Source organism: Chlorocebus sabaeus, chromosome 15 (genome assembly GCF_047675955.1).
Source record: "Chlorocebus sabaeus isolate Y175 chromosome 15, mChlSab1.0.hap1, whole genome shotgun sequence".
Lineage (NCBI taxonomy): Eukaryota > Metazoa > Chordata > Mammalia > Primates > Cercopithecidae > Chlorocebus > Chlorocebus sabaeus.
This window is the reverse complement of record NC_132918.1, coordinates 2,405,814-2,429,406: the sequence shown is the minus strand read 5'-3', so window position 1 is coordinate 2,429,406 and position 23,593 is coordinate 2,405,814. Positions and strand designations below refer to the sequence as shown.

The window sequence follows — 23,593 nt, the reverse complement described above, 5'->3', positions numbered from 1 at the left end:
AGCCCTCTGTGAAGGGAATATGCTCATTTTTAACAGCCTGAAGTTTTATATTTTAAGCACAGGCAGCACAGTCTGAAGTACACATGACATTAAAATCATGTGTCCTTAACTATTTTGGAGAAAAGCTGTCAAGCCACAGAGTTAGCACCATGACATTGACCCCACCAGCACTGCACACACTGGAAGAGGAAAATACAAACCAGACTGGCACTTCTCAGCAGACCAGAATTTGCAGTAGAAGAGGCCTAAGAAAAAAGTGCATTATTAAACCCGAAAAAAAGCAACTGGTAGCTCTGAAGGCAGAAAATTCCTCAGAAAGTACTAACCCTGTCACTCTTATATGTTGCCAGAGGGTCACTGTACAGGGAAGAAGACTGCTAAGAGACAAAAACAAAATAAATAAGCAAAAACAAAAAACAAAGATGAATTGGTCTCACCATCACAAATGCAGAGGATTTAAGTTTATGATTTTATACTCCATAATTCATTAGCAATTCCTGAGTGCTTAAGGTAGTTAAGAAACACAAGAAATAAGAAAAACTTAAGTCATTAGAAACTGTTTTGAATATCAATTGTAAAGGATAAGAAAGAAAAACAGTTGGAACAGTTTTCTATAAATTATAAATATGTTTATGTCCTATTGGTCTTCAAGCATTATTGTTAGGATATGGAATGGTAAGTAAGAAAACACTGAGGGAAAGAGGGCCATGGCACTGGAAGTGTGGCAAAGAGTGGCCACATCCCACTCACCCAGTTCCTATGATATTTTCAGTGATTTTATGACCAACTCTTAATTGGCTTAGACTGATTTTTGGAGAACCAGATAAATAAGCTCCAAGTTAGCGCTACAAACACTCTTTTCCATATAGATTAGACAACCTGTTCTTCAAAACAAGCCATTGACAAAGTGCCTTAGTTGAATTAGATAAATTGTACTAGTCAATGAATACATGCACTAAAAGGACACAGCATGTTTTTAAAGGAATTAAATCTTGCTTTTCCTGATGTCATCTGAGGACATACTTTTCAAGTTCTTTTTCACCAAACCCAATCAGAGATGAAAAATAAGAGTACTTAAGTTGTGTGTGCAGGTTTTTTAAACAAAATTATTTTAAATGTACTGTGTGCCATACATTTAATGTGTCTTAAATGTATGATGTGTCAAATGTCTTTAAAAAAACAGGAGATTCTAACATTAAATAACTACATTCTTCTCATGCCACATGTAGTTTACATTTTTATATATAAGCTTTTTTAAAAGGGTACCCACTCTGAAGTATATGGAAGCTTACAACTTATTTTGAAATGCATCAAAAACTAAGATGAATTGATGGTTAGAGGGACAAATAGATACTTATGTGATAAAGGAAATATAATGAATTATATAATCTAAATGACAAGTATGTGATATTCACTATATTAGTCTTTGAACTTTTTGTACATTTAAACATTTTCATTAAAAAATTTTTTAATGGTACTGATTTATAAACATGATGATTCAATAGTTCCCGTTGTTTAAAGAGACTCCCACAGACTATATAAATTCAGTTACCAAAAACTAGTATATACGTAGCCATTTACAGATTATTTACAGCTAGTCAAAATGCAAAACAGGGAGATTAGAAAACACATAAAGCCAAAAAACTTTAGACAAACCCGAGTGTAGTAGGCAGAGGTGGGTTTGCTATGTCTAAGACTGCTATAGTTTCTCTGGTCAAAGTAGAGGCCACTCTGCAAAAAGCAAAATTAAACACATTTTTCTTAGGTTAAATGTTAATAACCTAACAACACACAAAGGTAAAACTGAACACACAAAGGCAAAATATGATATTGCCAAATCCCTTCTTCTCTACAATAATGTTTTTAAATCATCATATCACATTAAGTCAAAGTAACAATTATTTCAAGCCCCTAAAACAAAGATATTATTAACTTTTTAAATTTAAAAACAAGACAATAAACTCTCAGACAAAATGAAATGAAAACAATTTATTCTCTTGCCATTCTTAAGCATGTCCTTGAACACTCCTGGACCACTGAATAATTACCAGTTTTACAATCCATCTGGCAAAGCCACAGAAGTGGTTAAAGAGCTATGTATTTGGTTCCAAACATTTCCTAGTCCCATTACTTGTCAAAATAAACTGACAAATAACCAAAACGAAAGAGAGAGTACAATAAATGTGGTTTGATCTAAAACACTATGGCAGGTTCATTTATACAATGCACAAAATAGACAATAATAGTATACATTATAGCTAACTGAGGGAGAGAAAACCATCTATAAAATTCCCTTCCCAACTTCTCTAGCCATCTTTTTTACTCAAGGTTAAGCAAATTTAGGCGATTTCTGATTTAAAGACTCCGCCAGTGTTGACACTGCAGTTGAGGATACCCCTACTCTCACCCCACCCCTACCACCCCTAGCCCTGCCTTCCCATACCACTCTTCACTCCCAACTCACACCCTCAACTAGGCACTAAGGTTCACCTTTCCCCAGAGATCCCAAGACCTTACCTTCCAGGGCCTCTCGTTAATGTCCTCCCCATTACATTCTCCCTTCTCTCCTTCCTTCTACCAACCAAAGCCTTCCAACCCTCTCCCCATCCAACCCATGGGAACCCTGAATTATGAATTAGCAAAGAGTTGGGACTGCACTTCCTTTGCCAGTACTGTTGCAACCTAACAGGAAATGGGTGTTCCCAATGTACCAAGTGGGCATTCTGGAGATATTACTTTCCTCACAGAAATTTGTTTAGCAGCCAGGCACTGTAGCTCATGCCTGTAATCCCAGCACTTTGGGAGGCTGAGGCGGGAGGATCATCTGGCCAACATGGCAAAACCCCGTCTCTACAAAAATTAGCCAGGAATAGTGGCACATGCCTGTAATCCCAGCTACTTGGGAGGCTGAGGCAGGAGAATTGTTTGAACCTGGGAGGTGGAGGTTGCAGTGAGCCGAGATTGCACCATGCAATCTAGCCTGGGAGACAGAGCGAGACTCCAACTCACCAAAAAAAAAAAAAAAAAAAAAAAAGAACAAAAGAAAAAGAAAAAAGAAATGTTTTGCAAAGTGACTAGAATAAAGAGTATATTAATTCTGCAGTTTAATTACATTATAGATTAACGAGTTTTCAGCAAGCTAGTATGGAAACTTTGCCATTACACATTTATTGTAGAAACGAGAAAATGCATTCCAAGTTTCCAAAACACAAACTTTTAGAATGATACCTATTTGTGAGTTTAGTTACTGCCCATAATACCACAACTAAATCAATTCAAATTCCTAAAATAAGGATGAGAATCTTACTAAACCTATTCTTCAGGTATATTCCAAAGGACAATTCATAAATGAAAATACTTGTTAATGAGCTTCTTGTGATATAATACTAACTCTGCCTGCTGGGGTTTGCATTTGTTAATACTAAAACTTGCAAATGAAAACAAAATTATTTTTAAATTTCTGATAAATCATGTTTCAGCAGATTATCAAGTTTCAATAATGCCCTAGTAGCACACCAAAGCAATCATAATCATAATCCTTAAGTTCCTAATAGTACTTTGTGAATTGTGATATGAGACACAACAGAACTAACCAGTGGGTCTTTATGAGAACCAGAAGACCTCTTCTTCATTCCATGAGAGTGACTATAAGAATGATTCTGGAAGTAAATATTTCAAGTTAACTTCAATGATTGCATAGGGAAGTTATGAAAATAATTTAATAAAATTCATCTTGAAATTATATGCACAAAGGTCTATATGAGATACACAATAGTTTACATGCAATTTATTTCCCAAAGGTTAGTAAACAATTCACTGCACTTTACTAGCTAGGCTACCTGGCCCCTCTACACATTTGCATTCCTCCCTCACCTCCCTCTGTGCCAAGCATCTGTGTGTCTGGCCAGCTAAAGAAAACCTGATTAGAACTAAGAGCCAGGCAGGATATTTGTGGAGACCTTCATGCCACACTTGAGTCCCTCTGGCTTCTTTTTTTTCTTTTTCAGTAGAAACAGGGTGTTGCTCTGTCACCCAGACAGGGGTATAGTGGCACAATCATGGCTCACTGCAGCCTAGAACTCCTGGACTCCTGCCACAGTCTCCTGAGTAGGTAAGACCACAGGTATGTACCACTACACTCAGCTAATGTGGGGTTGGGGGGACAGGTAGAGACAATGTCTTGCTATGTTGTCCAGGATGGTCTTGAACTCTTGGTCTCAAGTGATCCTCCTGCCTCAACCTCCCAAAATGCTGGATTACAGGCATGAGACACCACTCCTGCCCTCCCCCATCTTCTTTATAAGGATATAGGTAACAAGATAATTCATTTCCTTCTATAGTCTTCCTTACCTAAACGTCAAATAGCAATCTTTTGGAACAATTAAAACAGGACTGAGAGAACGAAGGACATGACATTAAACTGTCCCAGACAGTACTCTTAACCCAAATTAGTGAATCCACAGTATGTAATGCTCAGGAGGGAAACAACCAACATGGTATGGATTGCCCAGCATACCATAAATGGTCACCTTATAAAAGGGTCCCTTGAAGGCAGGATTGTCTCAATATCTAACTTTTCCTAGGAGTACAGAGCCAAGTACATATGGGGAAATTAAGGCCAGCAATACTACTAAATAGGTAAATTGGTAGATAAGAAATCTAATCTAGGTACGTACTACTTGCCTGAAATAAAAAGGTGTGGCTAGAAGTGCCCTACCTATCAAGAGCCAAAGGCAACAAACTGCTCTAGGTAAACCATCTCACATATATATGGCTGTATCCCCAATCAATGATTAAAAACTCATTTTTCTTTTTTTTGAATATGCATCTTTTTATATATTACTCTGAACATTTTAAGAGATGTCTATGTAATTTAGAAACTCAGGCAACCTAATGACAAAATATTAACCCAAGAAAAACAAGCTATAACTTAAATTCCTTGGTTAATGACATACCATAAAAAACTAACCAAATCAAACCAAAATGTATGGACATAACTGATGTCTTAGGTGTCCTCTAACACTACTGGATATTTTCTATCTAGCAACTTCACACCTGCTAGCTTGTGACATGTGACATAAAACACAGGGCTTGTGCTCAACATTAAGACATGTTTATAACAGTGTTAGAATGACAATTAGTATATGTTAGGTGGGTGGCTCATCGTTTTAAGAAAAGATACATTACTACCAGCTGGGCATGATGGCTCACACATGTAATCCCAGCACTTTGGGAGGCCAAGGTGGGAGGATCACTTAAGACCAAAAGTTCGAGACCAGCCTGTACAGCATAGCAAAACCCCATCTCTACAAAAAAAATAAACCAATTAGGTGGGCATGTTGCCACATGTTTATAGTACTCGCTACTCAGAAGGCTGAGATGGGAGGATCCCTTGAACCCAGGAGTTCAAAGGTGCAGTCAATAAGTTATGATTGCACCACTGCACTCCAGCCTGGTTGACAGAGAGGGACCCCATCTTTAAAATTAAAAAAAAAAAAAAAAAAAAAAAAAAGATATTACTACCAATCCTAGTCCTCAATAGATAAGAATAACTTGTGTCTAATTCTGAAATCCTAAAGAAAAAAATTACTATTCATGCCACAACCACAAAACATTAGCTTTTTGCTTTGTTAGTCACATTTTCCCCAAAAGTTCATAATAAAGCCATGAAAGTTAGTCATATTCTATAATTAGCATCAACAGATGTTTATAAAGCAAAACTCCAAATACAACACAAAGTCATGCACTACATACTAATGATGAAAGTCTTGATGATCTATCCTTGAACATATCATACTGGGTTTCAGCAGAACATGAAAGTTGGTTTGTTTCCAAATTCAGAAATATAAAGAAGAGAAGAAGTAATATTTGAGGTTATTAAAAATCCAGCACTATTTTAAAAGAAAAAATTATTAAACATGAAAGCTAATCCAGCTGAATTAAAAAATATATTCTTCCTCCTACTCTTTCCTAGTATAAAGTATTGCTAAACTGCATGTACATTCAAAATTGTATGTTTATTTTTCTTTTAAATAACAAAATTCATAACCACTAATAGTGATATGATTCAATCTCAGTACACTATAGCACAAAACATCCTAAGGGAGCCTTTAAATACAAGAATTAAGCATTCTAAAGTCAAAAGTGCTTTTTAAGAAAATTATTATCACTTTTAACATCATTTCCTATTGTTTGAAAAATGGCAAAAGCAAAGAATGAACAGGCAATAAGGCAAACACACATAACTAGCATGGTCAAGCTTACAAAAGAACAATTGCAGCACCAAGATGGGGAACATTCCCTTGGATCTGCTTGTGAACAAACACCTAAAATTGTCCTTCCTCAAGAAAATGCTGATTTCTCACTTTGAGAAATCTGGTCAAAGTGTGAACTGCACAGTATCACACAGGTGTGACACAGAATATAAATCAAAGAAAAATATACAAAAGTCATAAGACCAGAACACGCATATTTCATGTAGGAGCCTTTTAAAAAGATAGTATGTGTAATACCACATTTCAAATCCAGGAAAAAAAACCAAATAGCAACTACATAGATTTATGGCTTTCACACATCGTTTCTTAAACATTCTAGTTTATATTTGTAAGCTATCTACCCAGAAAGTCATATATAAAATAAATAAAAGCAATGAACAATTTCCTTAGGTAGTTTAAATACTAATTGTTTGGTAAAAATATCTTTCTTTTCCAACCCTTATATTCATTTAAAATTTTAAGGAATACTATTCAAAAACCCAATAGGTTGTAGTTCATCAGTAGTTCATAAAATCAACTTAGTAGCTTCAACCAGCTTTTTTTGAGACAGGGTCTCACTCTTTTGCCCAGGATGGAGTACAGTGGAGTACAGGCTGGAGTACAGTACAGTTCACTGCAACATCGAACTCCTGGGTTCAAGTGAACCTCCCATTTCAGGCTCCCAAGTACCTGGAACTGCAGAACTACAGGTACATGCCACCATGCTTAGCTAATTTTTTTATTATTATTATTATTTTAGGAGATGGGGTCTTGCTATGTTGCCCAGGCTGGCCTTGAACTCCTGGGTTCAAGTAATCCTCCCACCTCAGCCTTCCAAAGTGCTGGGATTACAGGCAAGAGCCACTGTACCCTGCCCTCAACCAGCATTTTAAAAACTAAACTAGAAGAGAAATTAGAGGGTGCTGTGCAAAGTAAGTGTAAATATCATTTCGTGAAACTTTTGTTTCAATAATGTATTTTCTATACTTTTACATATATACAAATTCACATGCATGAATCTTCATGTGTATACTGACTTACGGTGTAAAATGTATTCCTTGTAGAGATCACAATTTTTAAAAAGCTTGAAATATATCACAAAATCAAATTATATAATCTAGTTCTAATAAAACATTAAAATAATAGTTCAGTCAAAATAAAGCCCTTCCTTTCATGCCTAATGAAACGGTCATTTATAAAAAACATTGCAGAAACCTCAAAAAATAAATTCCATAAGTATCAGACTAAGTGGTACCATTTTACCACTGGTATAAATTCATTGAAAATGTTATTGTAATAAACACCAATTTTATTGGAGCAAAATATCTGTACCGAATGCTTTTCTTATATTATCCCGAAACTAACATAAGCAATAAAAAAATATTATTAATACATGTGTAACAAAATCTTGTTACAAAATTTTCCAAAATACATAATAGTATGCATTTGTTAAACTGTGTAGTAGTAAAATGTCACTTACCATGGAGTGACACTTCCCCAAAAATAAAGTTGCTTCTCTATGGAAATTTCTAAATATTTTATATCTAACCCTTTTGTTAAAAACAAAACAAAACAAAACAAAAAAAACCTCCATGACCAAAACGTATATTACTCAAGGCACACATTCTAGCACACAAGCTATTCCATCCTCCAAATCAGGTAAGTTCATGGAAAAGGGTAGCTGTCTTTACTCTTATCATCCTTTCTGTAGCACCAGTGGCATTTTACACAGGCACAGGATTTAACAAGCCAAACTGGAATTAACCTGTTTCAATTTTCCTTTTCCAAAATATAACGTAGAATTCAGCTGGTTTTTAAAAAAATGTTGAATCTATCTGGTAGGAAAATCCATAATTTGGGCATACCAACTGCTACTAAAACAATGGGCAAACAAAAAAAGTCACCCCAATAAGTAAAAGTTGGCATTTATATTGTTGTAAAATAAGAAAGATTTATCAAAGGAGGAAAAGTGAAAATAGTAAGGGCTCATTTCCAAATTTTTGATGCTATAACTATAGAGCAAAAAAAATCCAAAATTTGCTATTGTAATCTTTTTAAAGAAATTTTAACTGTCAAACTTGACTGAAAGTTTTCATTAGGAAACAAACTAGAAAGAAAATATATACAGCAAACAAAGTTAATCAAGTGTTAATTTCTATCAGAATGTACCTATTACTCAAATATCCAGGACGCTGGAAGTCAAAAGTGAATGCACAACACTAATACCACACATTTTCCTAGGCTACACACCATGGTGTCTTTCCTTTTGGGTGTACTGGCTCTGCTCCAAAGTGTCCCAGTTATATCCTTCGATGGGTTCTTCAATGGAATTAAACAGTGTAATAGTAAATGATAAAACACAAAATTGTAAGTATATTTTAAAAATTAAATTCATTAAAATTATATCAAGGCTACTGGTATATAAATAATAACTAAATACATGCAACAGTAAAAATCTCCACCAACGAGAAAAGGCAATTTATCCCTACTGCTCTGATTCAATCAAGATCGTTTTCTTCATTTTTATGCTATGGCACAATCAACGCTCAACGCAGCCTCGACTTCCTGGACAGCTCAAGCAATCCGCCCACCTCAGCCTCCCAACTAGCTGGGACCACAGGCGTGCAGCACCATACCCAGCTAATTTATTTTATTTTTATTTATTTATTTTTAGTAGAGACAAGTTCTCACTACATTGCCCAGGTTGATCTCAAGCTCCTGGGTGATTCTGCTGCATCAGCCTCCCAAAGTGCTGGGATGAAAGGCATGAGCCACTGTGTCTGGTCAAGATCACTTCATTTTCTAATTTTGGATCTCCACCTTACTGTCTTCTTGTATTTCAATGTATAAAGCAATGACCAAGCAGCTACTAATGTTCTGCACTATTAATAATCCAATCATTATATAAAACTAATAGACACAGACTGTTTCAATTCTAAATTCCTAACTTTGATGTAATCATCCCTCCCCCAATCCTACTATTCACAGTCTAGAACTACCTTTGCTGTTTTTATTTTTATACATAATGTCTATAGCACTGACACCAACATTTCTAGCCCAGATAGCTTCTGGTAAGCCACCTTTCAAAAAGATAGTATATGAAAGTTAATTGGACAAAAGGAGAAATCTAAAGTCCTAAGAATGCACCATAAGATCATAAATATATCCACCTCACATTCAGGTACTGCTAATGTTCACACATCAAATATTACGTTCAGAAAGTATTAGACCTCTTAATACATGGCCTTAAGTTTTTAAAAATAACTGGCTGAGAAATGCATAACTCCAAAATTATATAGCAAACCACAAGGAAATTTAGGTCAGTGTTTTAGGCCATCACATTTCTTTCTACAGAGGACAAAAGTTGTCTAACATATTCAGCTTAAAGGAGAAGTTATTTTAAAAGCAAATAATTTGATGAAAACTTAGAACTCTCAATATTATTTGGGTAAAACAGAAAATGTTTTATCTCAACTATATTTCTTTTAAATGAAATTAGTAGTGAGCTTTCAGACTTGTTTCCAGGGAAATCTAAACATTTAAACTGTGCTAGATGTACACTTACAGAGAGTAATGTACTAGAATCTCCTCTAGGATGTAAAACTTTTATTAATTTTTACATTTATACATTGACGTTTTTAAATACTGGGAGTTTTATTATATCCCATATTAACAAATTTTCAAAATTAACATAATGAAATTAAATACTGCAGTTATATCTTAAATTTGTTTAATGATACAAATGCCATAAAAATAAAATCAACCTGATTACTTTATATACATTCTGGGTATACAGTTATTATCAGTTTAACTGCAGATTTCTCTTTTTTTGCAGATTTGTTTTAAAGGCTCCCAAATGTTCAAATTTTGCTGGTTCTACCTTTAAGTTAAACAAATATATAATCAAGTTTCCTAAGGTCACATGCAAATTTACAAATAAGCAGCTTAATAACAACTGTGTAAAAATACACACTACGAACGTTATAATGAAAAGCAAAAGGAAAAAGCCATAAATACAAGAAGAGGATTATTTTCACAGCCTTTAAGACTCAACTTTAAAGCTTTTATTGACTGACTCCCTATATCATTCTTTACAAAATAATTATTTTAATTTTTATTTTGAGACAGAGGCTCACTCTGTCACCCAAGCTGGAGTGCAGTGGCAGGATCTCAGCTCATTGCAACCTCCGCCCACGGGTTCAACTGATTCTCGTGCCTCAGCCTGCCAAGTAGCTGGGATTACAGGCATTAGCCACTACACCTGGCTAATTTTTGTATTTTTAGTAGAGACGGGAGTTTTTGCCATGTTGGCCAGGTTGGTCTGGAACTCTGAACCTCAGGTGATCTGCCCACCTCAGCATCCCAAAGTGCTGGGATTACAGATGTCAGCCACCGCTCCCGGCCTTTTCAAAATATTTAAAGAGAAAAAAACAAAGTACTATATCTCCAGGGAGAAGTATGATGAATTCACTATTAAAATTTTTCCACCGTAAAATCATTTATAGGCTGCCAATTATCTTAGATTTCTGTAACGATCTGTTAATATTCTTTTTTTTTTTTTTTTTTTTGAGATGGAGTTTCGCTCTTGTTGCCCAGGCTGGAGCGCAATGGTGCAATCTTGGCTCACTGCAACCTCCGCTTTCCAGATTCAAGCAATTCTCCTGCTTCAACCTACCAAGTAACTGGGATTACAGGCATGTGCCACCACACCAGGCTAATTTTGTATTTTCAGTAGAGATGGGTTTCACCATGTTAGCCAGGCTGGTCGTGAACTTCCAACCTCAGGTGATCCACCTGCCTCGGCCTCCCAAAGTGCTGAGATTACAGGTGTGAGCCACCGTGTCTGGCCAATATTCTTAAAATCTAAAGTTTTATAACTAAAATATTCCTGATTTAGTAACCAGTTTAGTAACTTACTCTAAAAAGACAGTACATTACGTTCGACAAGAAAAATAACCAGCCTGGAGAACATTCACCAAGAAAAATAGCCAGCCTGGAGTTTATATTTATGAATATAAACATGTCAATAACTAGTATGCCAGAGCACACTCAGTTTATTAGAGTCTATTTTTATCATTTATACAAGGTGGAAAGAAAATTACAGTCAGGGAAAACTAACAAATAGAGACTTCAACATGAAAGATCATCTTACTGATTTAAAAAACTACAGGAAGTATACATATAACATTGTAACCAAAATGCAGTTGTATCCTAAAAGCTATTAAAATAAAAAAAAATTTAAATAAAATAAAATGGAAAAAAAGCAAGTATACACATAGCATTATCAATGTGTAAAATAAAAGTGCCGCTTTAAGGTTTAAAGTATACTTTTTTAAGAGAGAAATTAGGGTCTTGGCATAATACGAGGGTTTTTAAGGAGCAGCTTCTTTTTCCTCCTGATGTATAACAATCCATGCAAAAAACAACCTGGGGCATTCTATAAAATGTTAATCAAAATGTCAAAGCATGATAATTCCTATACATATTCAGGGAATTTCTCAAATCAGATGTTCAAATTTTCCACATAATAAAATTATAATTAATCATCCAAGCCCCAAAGCTATTTTGCATTTAATAAACTGTCATTTTTTAAGATATGAAAGTAGGAAAAGTCTGAAAGTTAGAACCAAACAAATGTTATTCTACAAGATCAATCTTAATTATTTTTTTCCAAAATCAAAGGTCCTTCTATAGAAAAAGAGATTAGACCCATGTTAATAGATTAAAGTACTCATGATTTTAGAGTTGATTTACTTATGACAATAATTTGAAAGAAAGCATCATTTTCCAATGAAAGGTCTTTGCCAATATTTTATACTTCTTTTAAAAAGGCAAAGAAATACATGAGCATTGTCAGATTGTTTAGGCAACTGAAGAAAGTTCACATGTAAGCTTTGTATTGTGTAGACAAGTTAAAATACCAACCCTGTGACTGCCAAGACTTCGAATGGACAACGCATCCTCAACTCCCTGATAAAAATAAAAATAAACACAGTAAAAGTTTGTGAGTGACTGCATTAAGCTAATGAGGAAAAGTATCAGAGGCAAGTTTATAGGTTATTACAAACCAGATAAGGACGATGGTGACTGGACCGGTGGGAATACCTGGCCCTTTCCGAATCTTCCTGGGAAAGGAGAAAGTACATGTAGAGTTAATCGCTGAACAGACAGTTGTTTATCAGAACTGCACAAAGAGCAGTCAGTTAGCAGCACAGCAACAACTCCTGAGAGCAGGTGGGTTTGGACAACTTATCTTTGGGGCAGCCACATTCTTTGGTTGGAAAGAAAGTAGAAATAATCTTGGCAATGCTCTTATTTTATCAGGAGTATGTATGTCAGACCACTTGGAATGGTCTGTATAAGACCAAGAGAGTTCAATATACCAAGATAAAAATGTGCAAGTATACTCAACAAAGAGAAGTTGAGTTCAGCATTAAAAAAAGACATTAATCTATTTTTTTCATTGTGCTCATCAGTTTATGCAGGTAGGAAGAAGTGTTTACATTATCACTGATGTATTTTAACAAGACAGTATATGATTCTAAAAATACTTGGATTATAATTTTGCGCTTACTGTAAAGATTTCTTTTTTTTTCTTTTACCACTCTAACTAGAAAAGAACTGAAACAGAGCCTGAAACAGAGCCTGTGTGTTGTTAATATGAAAAACTACTTATACTTAGAAATAATTACATATATATTTTAGAGTTGGTCAAGTTATCTCAAATAATGCCATAAACAGATTATTTTTTAAAAATGATTGCAGCCTAACAGTTGACTAAATTAAATGTAATTCTAAACTTTTCCACATTTAGCTATTAGCAATGGAGCATTAAGGCCTGAGTCATGCGGGATAAAATGGCTAGTCCCTAAAACCTGCTCATCTCAAACAGTAAGGAATTTCTGATCTTTCAGAATTTCAAGTCCAAAGTGTTAATGTGCACTGACTGAAAATCTATACATTACTGATCAACTGGGTTCATGGCTTATCAATGCTGTATTTTTGTAAAATGAATCAATGCCTCAAAACTCCCTGGTTGACATCTGTTGTGACTGATGCCCTTGACCAAATCTATGCTGAAGTCTGTTTATGACTCTATGCTGAAGTCTGTTTATGAGTCTGTTATGACTCTGTTATGACTCAATTTCTAATCAGATATTCTGATCTTTAGGAATTCATCACTGATTTACATTTGTTGTTGTTGTTGTCGTCGTTGTTTTTGGAGACGGAGTCTCGCTCTGTCGCCCAGGCTGGAATGCAGTGGCGTGACCTCAGTTCATAGCAACCTCAGCCTCCTGGGTTCGAGCAATTCTCGTGCTTCAGCCCCCCAAGTAGCTGGGACCACAGGCACCCACCACCACACCCGGCTAATTTTTGTTTTAGCAGAGATGGGGTTTCGCCATGTTGGCCAGGCTAGTCTTGAATTCCTGACCTCAAGGGATCTGCCCACCTCAGCCTTCCAAAGTGCTGGTATTACAGGTGTGAGCCACCATGCCTGGCCACTGATTTACATTTTTTGTTATGCAATAGACACATGTAGTCTGCAAGAAGCCAAGAAAATTTCTTCCCTTTCTTTATCAAGTGATATCACAAAAGTTTTGGGGGCATGTGTGTTAGCCTAGCAGGACGGGTACAGCTTATTAAGTGGTAATCAGTTCTAGGCCACTTAGTTTGGTTAGTTTGAAAAGCCTTTACCATAAAGGTGAGTTAACTCAACATGCCCCTTCCAATATTATTTGGGGTACTAGGGTAAATATATGGTTTAATGTCTAATCTTCCCTTTATTCTAGCCTTTTTTCCATTCCATCTATCACATAAGAGCATTTTCAAAAACCTCATCTAAAGAGCACACTCCATTAAAGATGCAGCAAAGACAGATTAAGTCATAGTTTCAATTATGTCCCTTATATTAATAAAAATAATTATAAATTAAAATACCTTATTAAATATTGATATATAGTACCTCTATATTTAAAGAGCTTCTCTTGCTCCATTTGAAAAATTGGCCTAAAAAGATTTCCAAAAACTACAGAATAAAATATAAACCCCCATACAGGTCAGTTAATTTGGACAGAGAGTATACTTATAGTCATAAACTATACCTTAAATAAGCACTGTCCAATACAACTTTCTCTGACCACGGAAATGTTCTATATTTGTGCTAATATAGTATCCACTAGCCACATGTGGCTACTGAGCACTTGAAATGCAACTGAGAAACCAAATTTTAAATTTTATTTAATTTTAGTCAATTTAAATTTAAATTTAATTACCTACATGTGGCTACCATACCTGATAGCACTTCTCTAAACCTATTTGACAAATATGTTTAGGTAAAACAGTAAGGCAAGCTCAAGGCAAATTTTAATAACACCAAAAACTTCCAAAACACATATTCTACTAAGAGCCTGCCAAGTAGGACCACTCTGATATAGAAAGGCAAAACATTTGGGTCGTTTTTAATTACTTCTACCTTGAATACTTTTGCACAGCGGCAAACTTGAGGGAAACAGACCCTGGTAGCAATGATATAAAGTGACCCTGGGGAGGGGAGGGGAGGGGAGGGGAGGCGAGGGGAGGCGAGGGGAGGCGAGGGAAGGGAGGAAAGAAAATGGCAAGGTATTCCGGTTTTTACTCAGAGATTCTCCCTTCTCTGGAAGAACAAAAAGCTTCATTTCCCAGGTATTTCTAGAGTACTATTTACATTGCCAATTGGTTTCTCTTGAATAAATTATACCAGCGGACAAAGAGAAAAGATTACAGCAAACTATGTTCTTAGGTGCCAGTTACAAGGTGTATCCCTCTATTCCACAATGAGGAAAATAATACATCGTCATTATCCCAAAAGTCCTTATTAATACTAAAGCACTAAAGACTGAACAAACAGTGCAATGCCTTAAAAAATAGACATATGTTTGTTCAAAATGATGTTTTGATACATTTAATGAAAATGAAATATACTCTTTGTTTTTAAAAGTTCACCTGAATGGAGGATGAATGGTTTTATTAAAAGAAAACCACAGTCCTATGAATATACCTGGCCATCTTTTCTGTCAACAAATAGTATTTATTATTAAGTTGACGCTAAAGTCATTCCTTCAGTTTCAAATTAGGAGGAACTTCAAAAACCATTATTTACTCTTCCAGACATGCATTTACTCTTTTGGATACAACAATGATTAAGACAGACACCCAGTTTAAAAAAGAATCAATAGGTTCATGGAAAGTTGAATAAACTAACACTAATGGGAGGCCCAGGAAGGCATAGGTCCTTTTCTTCCTGGTCCTTTCATCCTTCCAACACATTACCAGGTGTGGCACTCTCTCATACCTTCAAATACTGGTTCTGCCAATGACTATGCAAGTTATTTACTTCACCAATTCTTTATAAACATATCTATAAAATTGGGACAGTAATACCTGTCTTACAATGTGAAATAAAACCTACGTAAAAAGCACTAGCGCAGTGCTGATATACAGTTTGCACTCAAAGTTGTATTCATTTCTGAGATTCCTTCCTTTTCACTCCCTATTCATGTCCCAACATCACACTTCCAAAAAAAGGTATTATAATGAGGGGAAATTGTAAATACAGGAAAATTTCCTTCCTTCTAGTAACTGACAATCCTATTGTGGATTGTGTGTGTATGCATCATTTATTTTACTATAAATATTAGCCATTTATATTTTGTATTGTAACTATTACATGCCAACTTCTTCTTATGGGGTCATAGATAAAGCAGCCAGAGAGACAAAGATAAGAAGTGAGAAGAAGAATCGGTTTAATTTTTTTCTTTTTCTTTTTATTTGTTTACTGTCAACCAACTCACACCAAAGAATCAGTTTTTTGTTGTTGTTGTTTGTTTGTTTGAGACAGAGTCTCACTCTGTTGCCCCGGCTGGAGTGCAGTGGAACAATCTTGGCTCACTGCAACCTCCGCCTCCCAGGTTCAAGCGATTTTCCTGCCTCAGCCTCCCCGAGTAGCTGGGATTACAGGTGCCCGCCAGCACACCTGGCTAATTTTTGGATTTTTGGTAGAGACAGGGTTTCACCATGTTGCCAGGCTGGTCTTGAACTCCTGACCTCAAGTAATCCACCTGCCTCGGCCTCCCAAAGTGCTGGGATTACAGGCATGGGTCACTGTGCCCAGACCCAAACAATCAGTTTTAACAGTGTAAAAGCAAGTGTCAGAAGGGGTTAGAAGTGATAATTATTCCCATCTGAAAAGCAATGCCACTTTCTCTGCATGTCCAAGTCCTGCCTATAAATCTCAAGACTTGGATTAGTCACTACCTGAATTTTAAAACTCTAGCCCAAAGGTCACCCCTTTCAATGAAAATCTAGCATACTCACTGCCTAAACTGCACACATTTCACAAAAAAAAAAGATTTGGCTGGGCACGGTGGCTCACGCCTGTAATCCCAGCACTTTGAGAGGCCGAGGTGGGTGGATCGCCGGAGGTCAGGAGCTTGAAACTAGCCTGGCCAACATGGTCAAACTTCGTATCTACTGAAAATACAAAAAAAATTGTAATCCCAGTTATTCGGGAGGCTGAGGCAGAAGAATCACTTGATCCCGGGAGGCAGAGGTTGCAGTGAGCCGAGATCGCACCACTGCACTCCAGCTTGGGCGACAGAGTGAGACTCTATCTCAAAAATAAACAAATAAAGTAAAAGAAAAAAGAAAAATTTCATCTTCCTGGCCTGTGAACATAGAAATCAAACATTAGACTTATCTTAGGCAATTTAATTTTAGAATTATAATGCATAATTAAAAGAACAAACTAACATTTCCAAAGACATTTTGTAAGCCAAAGTGATTTTTTTTTTTTTTTTTTTTTTTTAAGGGACGGGGTCTTGCCCTGTCACCCAGGCTGGAGTATAGTGGCGTGATCACAGCTCACTGCAGCCTGGACTCCTGGGCTCAAGCAATCCTTCTGCCTCAGCCTCTGGAGTAGCTGGGACTACAGACTCATGCCAGCAAGCCCTGCTAATTTTTTTTAAGACAGGGTCTTGCTATGTTGCCGAAGCTAGTCTCAAATCCCTGGCCTGAAGCAATCCTCCTACCTCAACCTCCCAAGTAGTGGGATTACAGGTACAAGCCATAGCTCCCAACAAAAATGATTTCTTTTATTCACACAAAACATTCTTAATGCATCATCAATAATATTAACCCAATTACATGCAGAAGACACTTCAAATAAAATTAATTAGGCAAGTTCTAGTTACAAGAAAAGATAGATTCCACTCCAAAATAACACACACATACCTGAGGGGTCATTTAATTTTAAGTAACCAAACATCTTCTTTCTCTTTTTTTCTAAAACACTATCACAACAAGAATTACAATAAAGTTTTAAATTTGAAAGTCATTATAGTAATAAATATTTAAATTCTGCTTGTACCTTAAAATGCTGCTAGAGAAGAGATTTGCTCATAAAGTTGCTTGTTTAGACCGGACATGGAGGCTCACGCCTATAATCCCAGCACTTTGGGAGGCTGAGGTGGGTGGATCACCAGAGGTCAGGAGTTTGAGACCAGCCTGGTCAACATGATGAAACCCTGTCTCTACTAAAAATACAAAAATTAGCTGGGCGTGGTGGCGGGCGCCTGTAATCCCAGCTACTCAAGAGGCTGAGGCAGGAGAATCACTTGAACCCAGGAAGCAGAGGTTTCAGTGAACTGAGACTGTGCCACTGTATTCCAGCCCGGGCAATGAGCACAAAACTCCGTCTCAAAAAAAAAAAGAAGGAAAGTTGCTTGTTTAGCAGCAATCAGACAGTGGTTCTGTAATTCCTCTAGGAATCACAGACTACTTTGAGAATCTGACAACAAAAATACCTGTGGGCATTTCCCATAAAAATAATTACATTTGAAAGTCTGCAGTAGAATTTAAGGCTTCATACCCCATCTCCCAAGCCTAGTCATATACAAGTTAAGAAGCCCTGTAATAGGAAACAGTGGGGAACTTACCAAGCTTTAAAAAAGTTCAAATTTAGGAATGATTCACATTAACTAACATTTTACTGATTCACAATTTGCTTTTATAGCTGACACATTTGAGAGTAGTGGTAGAGAACTTAAAAAGGACCTGAAGGAGTTGATGATAATAAGAGTAATTTTCAGAGGAAATGAAAGAATTACCTAGGTCATCTTTCAATGAAGACCACGTGGACTTAGTTTTTTAAAAAAAGGGGAGAGAGAGCGGGGAAGAAAAGAACAAATCCATAAAAAGAAAACACATTCATTTTCTCACTCTTTCTTGATCAGGAGCATTCATGAGATGAAGGTGAAGATACTGACTACAACACAAAATGGTTGGACTCCAAATATACCTCTGGTCCACTATAGACAGAACAGACACTCTGACCTTTAGGTTCACACAGGCCAAACACTCCTACTTTGCAAACGATTAGTTAATGTTTTACTTCAAGACTGCATTATTTCAGCAACTGATCACAACATGCAGGACAGGCAATACTGGCCTACCAGCCACTTCTGAATCTGTCCCCATTTCCGATCAAAGGAATGATGAGAGTGCTAGAAATGCAAAAGTTTCATAAACCAAATCGTTTCTAACATATTGCATTCTCCAAAAACCTTAATCATACACATTTTCCCTAAAGAGCAATGATAGCTGACTCAAAGTTACACATTCAAAATACAGAAAATTAGTAAGCTAAATATGTTCAATAATAAGAGACGGATGGTTCCCTGTAGTTAAGAGAATTGTAAATAGAAGTTACATTTAATAACTGTCTCATTCACTTATTTATTTGTTTTTTTGGAGACAGGATCTCACTTAGTCGCCCAGGCTGGAGTGCAGTGGTGCCATCATAGCTCACTGTAACTTCAAACTCCCAGGCTCAAGTGATCCTCCACCTCAGCTCATTCACTTATTATTATATTTAGTATAATTTTAGGAGTAAAAAGACAACAGATTGCAGCACTTCCATTTCAAGTCGAGAACTGCATTCCATATTTGAAACTATACATGAGGTTAAAAGAAAATTAGCAACATGTCAATTTTAGTGTTTTTCTTGAGCTGTGACAACATAAAATATTTACATTGCTTTTTAACCTGCTCACAGAAAATTCACCACCAAAATCAAAAGAAAGTGTTTAATACTGTCCCACAGGCTTTTGCCCCTTCACACTACTACAACATCAAAAATATTTATTATGGAACTTTTCAGGACCAAGTCAATGCCAGAAAAGTAAAAGCATATTTATTTCATTTTAATCAGCCTAATTTCCATATGCCTATTCCTAAAATTTTTTTCTTGTTTTCCTTTCCTATAAAAGCATATTGAAAATTTGTAAATTACAGAAAAGTATAGAAAGAAAGTAAAACCAACAATAATTCCACCATAGACAAACCACGTATTGATAATCACTTCTTTCTAGTAGTTTTTGATGCTATATATGGATACTGGATTTTGTAACATAAAATTGGGGTTCTACAAATTGTATTGTTTTGGTTTGCTTTTATCGCATATTCTTATATATTTTCCTCTATTATTAAATATGCTTTAAAATTGTAAGTCTGAATGACTTTACAAGGTTTTACCATATATATAGATACCATAATATAATTAATCCAAATTTTAGGACAATTAGAGCTATACTACACTTTATCATTGCTAAAGTTACCTTAGCTAACATAAGTAAAGCACTCGTAATACTAATAACTTATAACAATGTACACGATAATAGCTATATATGTGTTTGTTGTTACTACTTAAAACAAATATCACAATTAATTTGCTGGCACAGAATGGCTTGATAAAATACATACATCAGTTTATACTATTCTCAGTGTTTCAAAGGAAACCAGATTCACATCAGAATAAACTAGCCAAGCACTGATTTTCAGGGAGACAAACATGAAATTAGGGTTATTCCCTCAAATTACCTCTTTTTGTTGCCGTTCCAGTTCTCTCATGCGTATATCTCTTGCTTCTGCCCGGGCAGCCCGTTTTGCTGCCAGCCTTGCCTCTGCCTGAAAAGTAATATAAAACTCAGCTTTATACAACACAAACAAAAACAACCTGTACACCAGATTTGAAAATAAAGAACAAATGGGACATTACTGTGCAAAAGGGGTGGGGAGGACAAGATATTATCTATCAGCAAGTTTGACTGATTGCTTTAATCAACTCTTACAAACTCACTTTTTTCTCTAGTTCCTAAGTCTCTCCTCAAATCCGGGCCTTTACCTTTAACTTCCTGTTTGATTACACACTCAACACACTTTCACACAGTTTGTCATATGCCTCTCCAAACTTACTCTTTTTCCAGCATTTTTCCCCATTGATTCAATCATATAAACTAGAAACTTCAGAACCAACCTCTCTTTCACTTTGGACACTGCCAATAATCAGTCTCCAAGTACCGACAATTCTCCACCACTGAGTCTCTATCAAACCCATCTCAGCTTTCTTTATTCTCACTGTTCCTGCTCATTTCAAGAACTCTTCATCTCCCCATTCCCCAACTCTCTGTTTTAAAATTGAGACAGAATTCACATATCATCAAATTCACTATTTAAATGTATACAATTCCGGTGCAGTGGCTCATGCCTATAATCCCAGCACTTTGGGAGGCCAAGGCAGGAGGATCACAAGAGGCCAAGAGTTTGAGAACAGCTTAGGCAACATGATGAAACCTGTCTCCACTAAAAATAAAAAAAAATAGCCAGGCGTGGTGGCACACACTTGTAACCCTAGCTACTTGGGTGGCTGAGACAGGAAAATTACTTGAACCTGGAAGGTGGAAGCTGCAGAGAGCTGAGATCACGCTACTGCACTGCAGCCTGGATGACAGAGTGAGGCCCTGTCTCAAAAATAAATAAATAAATGTATACAATTCTGTGGTTTTTAGTATACTCACAAGGACGTGCAATCATCATGACTAATTCCAGAACATTCTCATACCCCAAAATGAAACCTGGTACCCATTAGTAGGCACTCCCCATTAACCCTTCCTCCCAGCTCCTGGCAACCACTAATCTACTTTCTGTATCTATGCATTCACTTATTCTGGACATTTCATATAAATGGAATCATATCATAGGAATTCTTCATCTCTTGTTTGCACTACTGCAATTACCTCCAAATCCATCTACCTACTTCCAGAATCTGCCTTATAATTTATCTTCTGTATGGTTATATGATGGACAAATCAGCCTTTCAAAACGTATTATTTCTGATCACGTCATTCCACTGCACAAAATCCTCCACCAGCTCCTTATTACTTATGGTTAAAGCAAAAACTCCACAGAATAGCACAAAGGGAAGAACAGAAAGAAGAAAGGCAAAAATGAAATAAGGCACCTCACCGTCAGGTCCCCATCTTATTTCCAAGTCCAGTAGTCCCCCCATTATCTGTGGTTTCAGTTACCCATGGTTAACCAAGGTGCAAAAATATTAAGTGGAAAATTCCAGAAATAAACAATTCATAAGTTTTAAACCGTACGCCATTCGAAGTAGTATGATAAAAGCTCTCAGGACGTCAATCATCCCTTTGTTGAGCATATCCATCCTGTCTATGCTACCCACTTGTTAGCTGTCTCAGTTATCAAATCACAGTGATTGTGTTCGAGTAATCCTCATTTTATTTAATAATGGTCCTGAAGAGTAAGAGTGATTCTGACAATTCAGGTATGCCAAAGAGAAGCCATAAAGTGCTTCCTTTAAGTGAAAAGGTGAACATTCTAACCTTAATAGAAAAAATAATCATCCACTGAGGTTGCTAAGATCTATGGTAAGAACAAATCTTCTATCCATGAAATCGTGAAGAAGGAAAAAGAAATTTGCGCTAGATTTTGCACCTCAAACTGCAAAAGTTACAGCCACAGTTCATGACAGTTAAGATGGAAAAGACATTACATTTGTAGGTGGAAAACATGAACAGAAACGTGTTCCGATTGATAGCAATCAACTTTGCTACTATCCACAGCTTCAGGTATCTGCTAGAGGGCTTGGAATGTATCTCCCATGGATGGGGGTGGTGGAGACTACTCTACTTGCTCCACGTGTACTGGATGCATCCCATCTCTCTCCATTCCTGGACTCTATTGTGTTCTGTTATGCCTCTCTTCACAAACTGTTTGGCAGGAGCTGTTCTCCCTTCTCTTATTCAGTAAAATATTACCTTCTATGAAGATTCCTCCCAGTCCCTCTTTCATAAAGTCAGGCTCTATACCCATGTCTCTATTGTGGCTTTATTATGTTGTATTAAAATTCCATGCTTCTCTCACCCCACAACTTTTACGCCTTAATGTCTGCTTAAAAAAAATGAATTGCAGGGCAAAGGTCACAGTATAAAGGAAATGAGATAAGGAAGTAGCTTAATGTGCCACGTGAAACTCATAGAAATCTACTGTCTGGTTTCTATATGGTAGTGGAATGGTTTCCTCTGTCCTTGGTCACATCTTAATTCTGATTCAGACTATTCCCTTGGATAATAGTTGTTGTCTTCCCATTTTGTTATATTTGTGCCCAAGTCTCATAAGAATAAACTCAGCCAATGTTTAAAAGGATCTACTACATGTAAGCAATTATGCTAGGTGCTGAAAATACAGAGTAAGATATGACATCTCTGCCCTAAAGCAACTCACAAAGTTGAAGGATACAGAAACACAATGCTTATGGGAAGGAAGCATGTAGGAAAGAGAAATTAGTTTCGCCTGGCAAAGTCATAGCAGGCTTCTAAGAAGCAGAGAGAGTTAAATAGTTAACTGCTACTCAACTATTCCAATTTTGGCAATTTCCCAGTCTGTGTAACTGGTCTTTCAATAGAAAAACCCCTGCAAAGTAAATTGTAATCTACCAGCCGTAAGCTGTAACCACTAACAATCTAGAGCAATTAGTTTTCTCCCATGAATTTTACACTGGCCTCCATCTTTTCAAAACCTGTGCTCTGCTTCAAGTTATCCGCCTTCTTCTCCCCTCTATGAGTAGGCACTACTTTCTTATTAGAGTTTCTTTTTTTTTTTTTTTAATAGGAAAACACTTCAAGGCTTTTATGCTTAAGTAGATAGCAAATATATTTTAAAATCACAAAGCATCAAAACTTTCAAACCTTTTTAAGAAAGCCCTATCAGTGTATAGATATTTTCATTTACATGTATATTAGCTTTGTACCCGAAGCCTCCTTTAGAAATTTAATTCAAGAATGCCAATTTTATCCTTCTAAGATTTGTCTGTGGCCAATTCTGTACAATCTACACTAAAATGAGACTTCCTTCACAAAACCCAACTTAGAGATAATTAAAATATATTCTTTAATAAGACATTTTTAACTACAAAAAGGAAAGGAACAGAAAGAACATGGGCT

At 36.3% G+C, this 23,593-nt stretch overlaps 1 protein-coding gene across 14 annotated transcripts in view; it reads right to left on the bottom strand.

Annotated features, from left to right (window-relative positions):
• LRRFIP2 (LRR binding FLII interacting protein 2) overlaps positions 1 to 23,593 on the bottom strand; it is a 132,189-nt gene that overhangs the window by 58,131 nt on the left and 50,465 nt on the right. For 5 of the 14 annotated variants that reach the window (XM_073023372.1, XM_073023365.1, XM_073023361.1 and 2 more), the window contains 8 exons: positions 20,169 to 20,255; positions 12,323 to 12,379; positions 12,180 to 12,224; positions 8,505 to 8,573; positions 5,755 to 5,796; positions 3,594 to 3,659; positions 1,657 to 1,731; positions 327 to 377 (listed from right to left, as the gene is read on the bottom strand). In XM_073023372.1, the coding sequence (XP_072879473.1) occupies positions 327 to 377; positions 1,657 to 1,731; positions 3,594 to 3,659; positions 5,755 to 5,796; positions 8,505 to 8,573; positions 12,180 to 12,224; positions 12,323 to 12,379; positions 20,169 to 20,255 (492 nt within the window). The remainder of the gene's footprint in view (positions 1 to 326; positions 378 to 1,656; positions 1,732 to 3,593; positions 3,660 to 5,754; positions 5,797 to 8,504; positions 8,574 to 12,179; positions 12,225 to 12,322; positions 12,380 to 20,168; positions 20,256 to 23,593) is intronic. The other 9 variants (XM_007971800.3, XM_007971801.3, XM_073023370.1 and 6 more) reach the window with 4 other exon arrangements.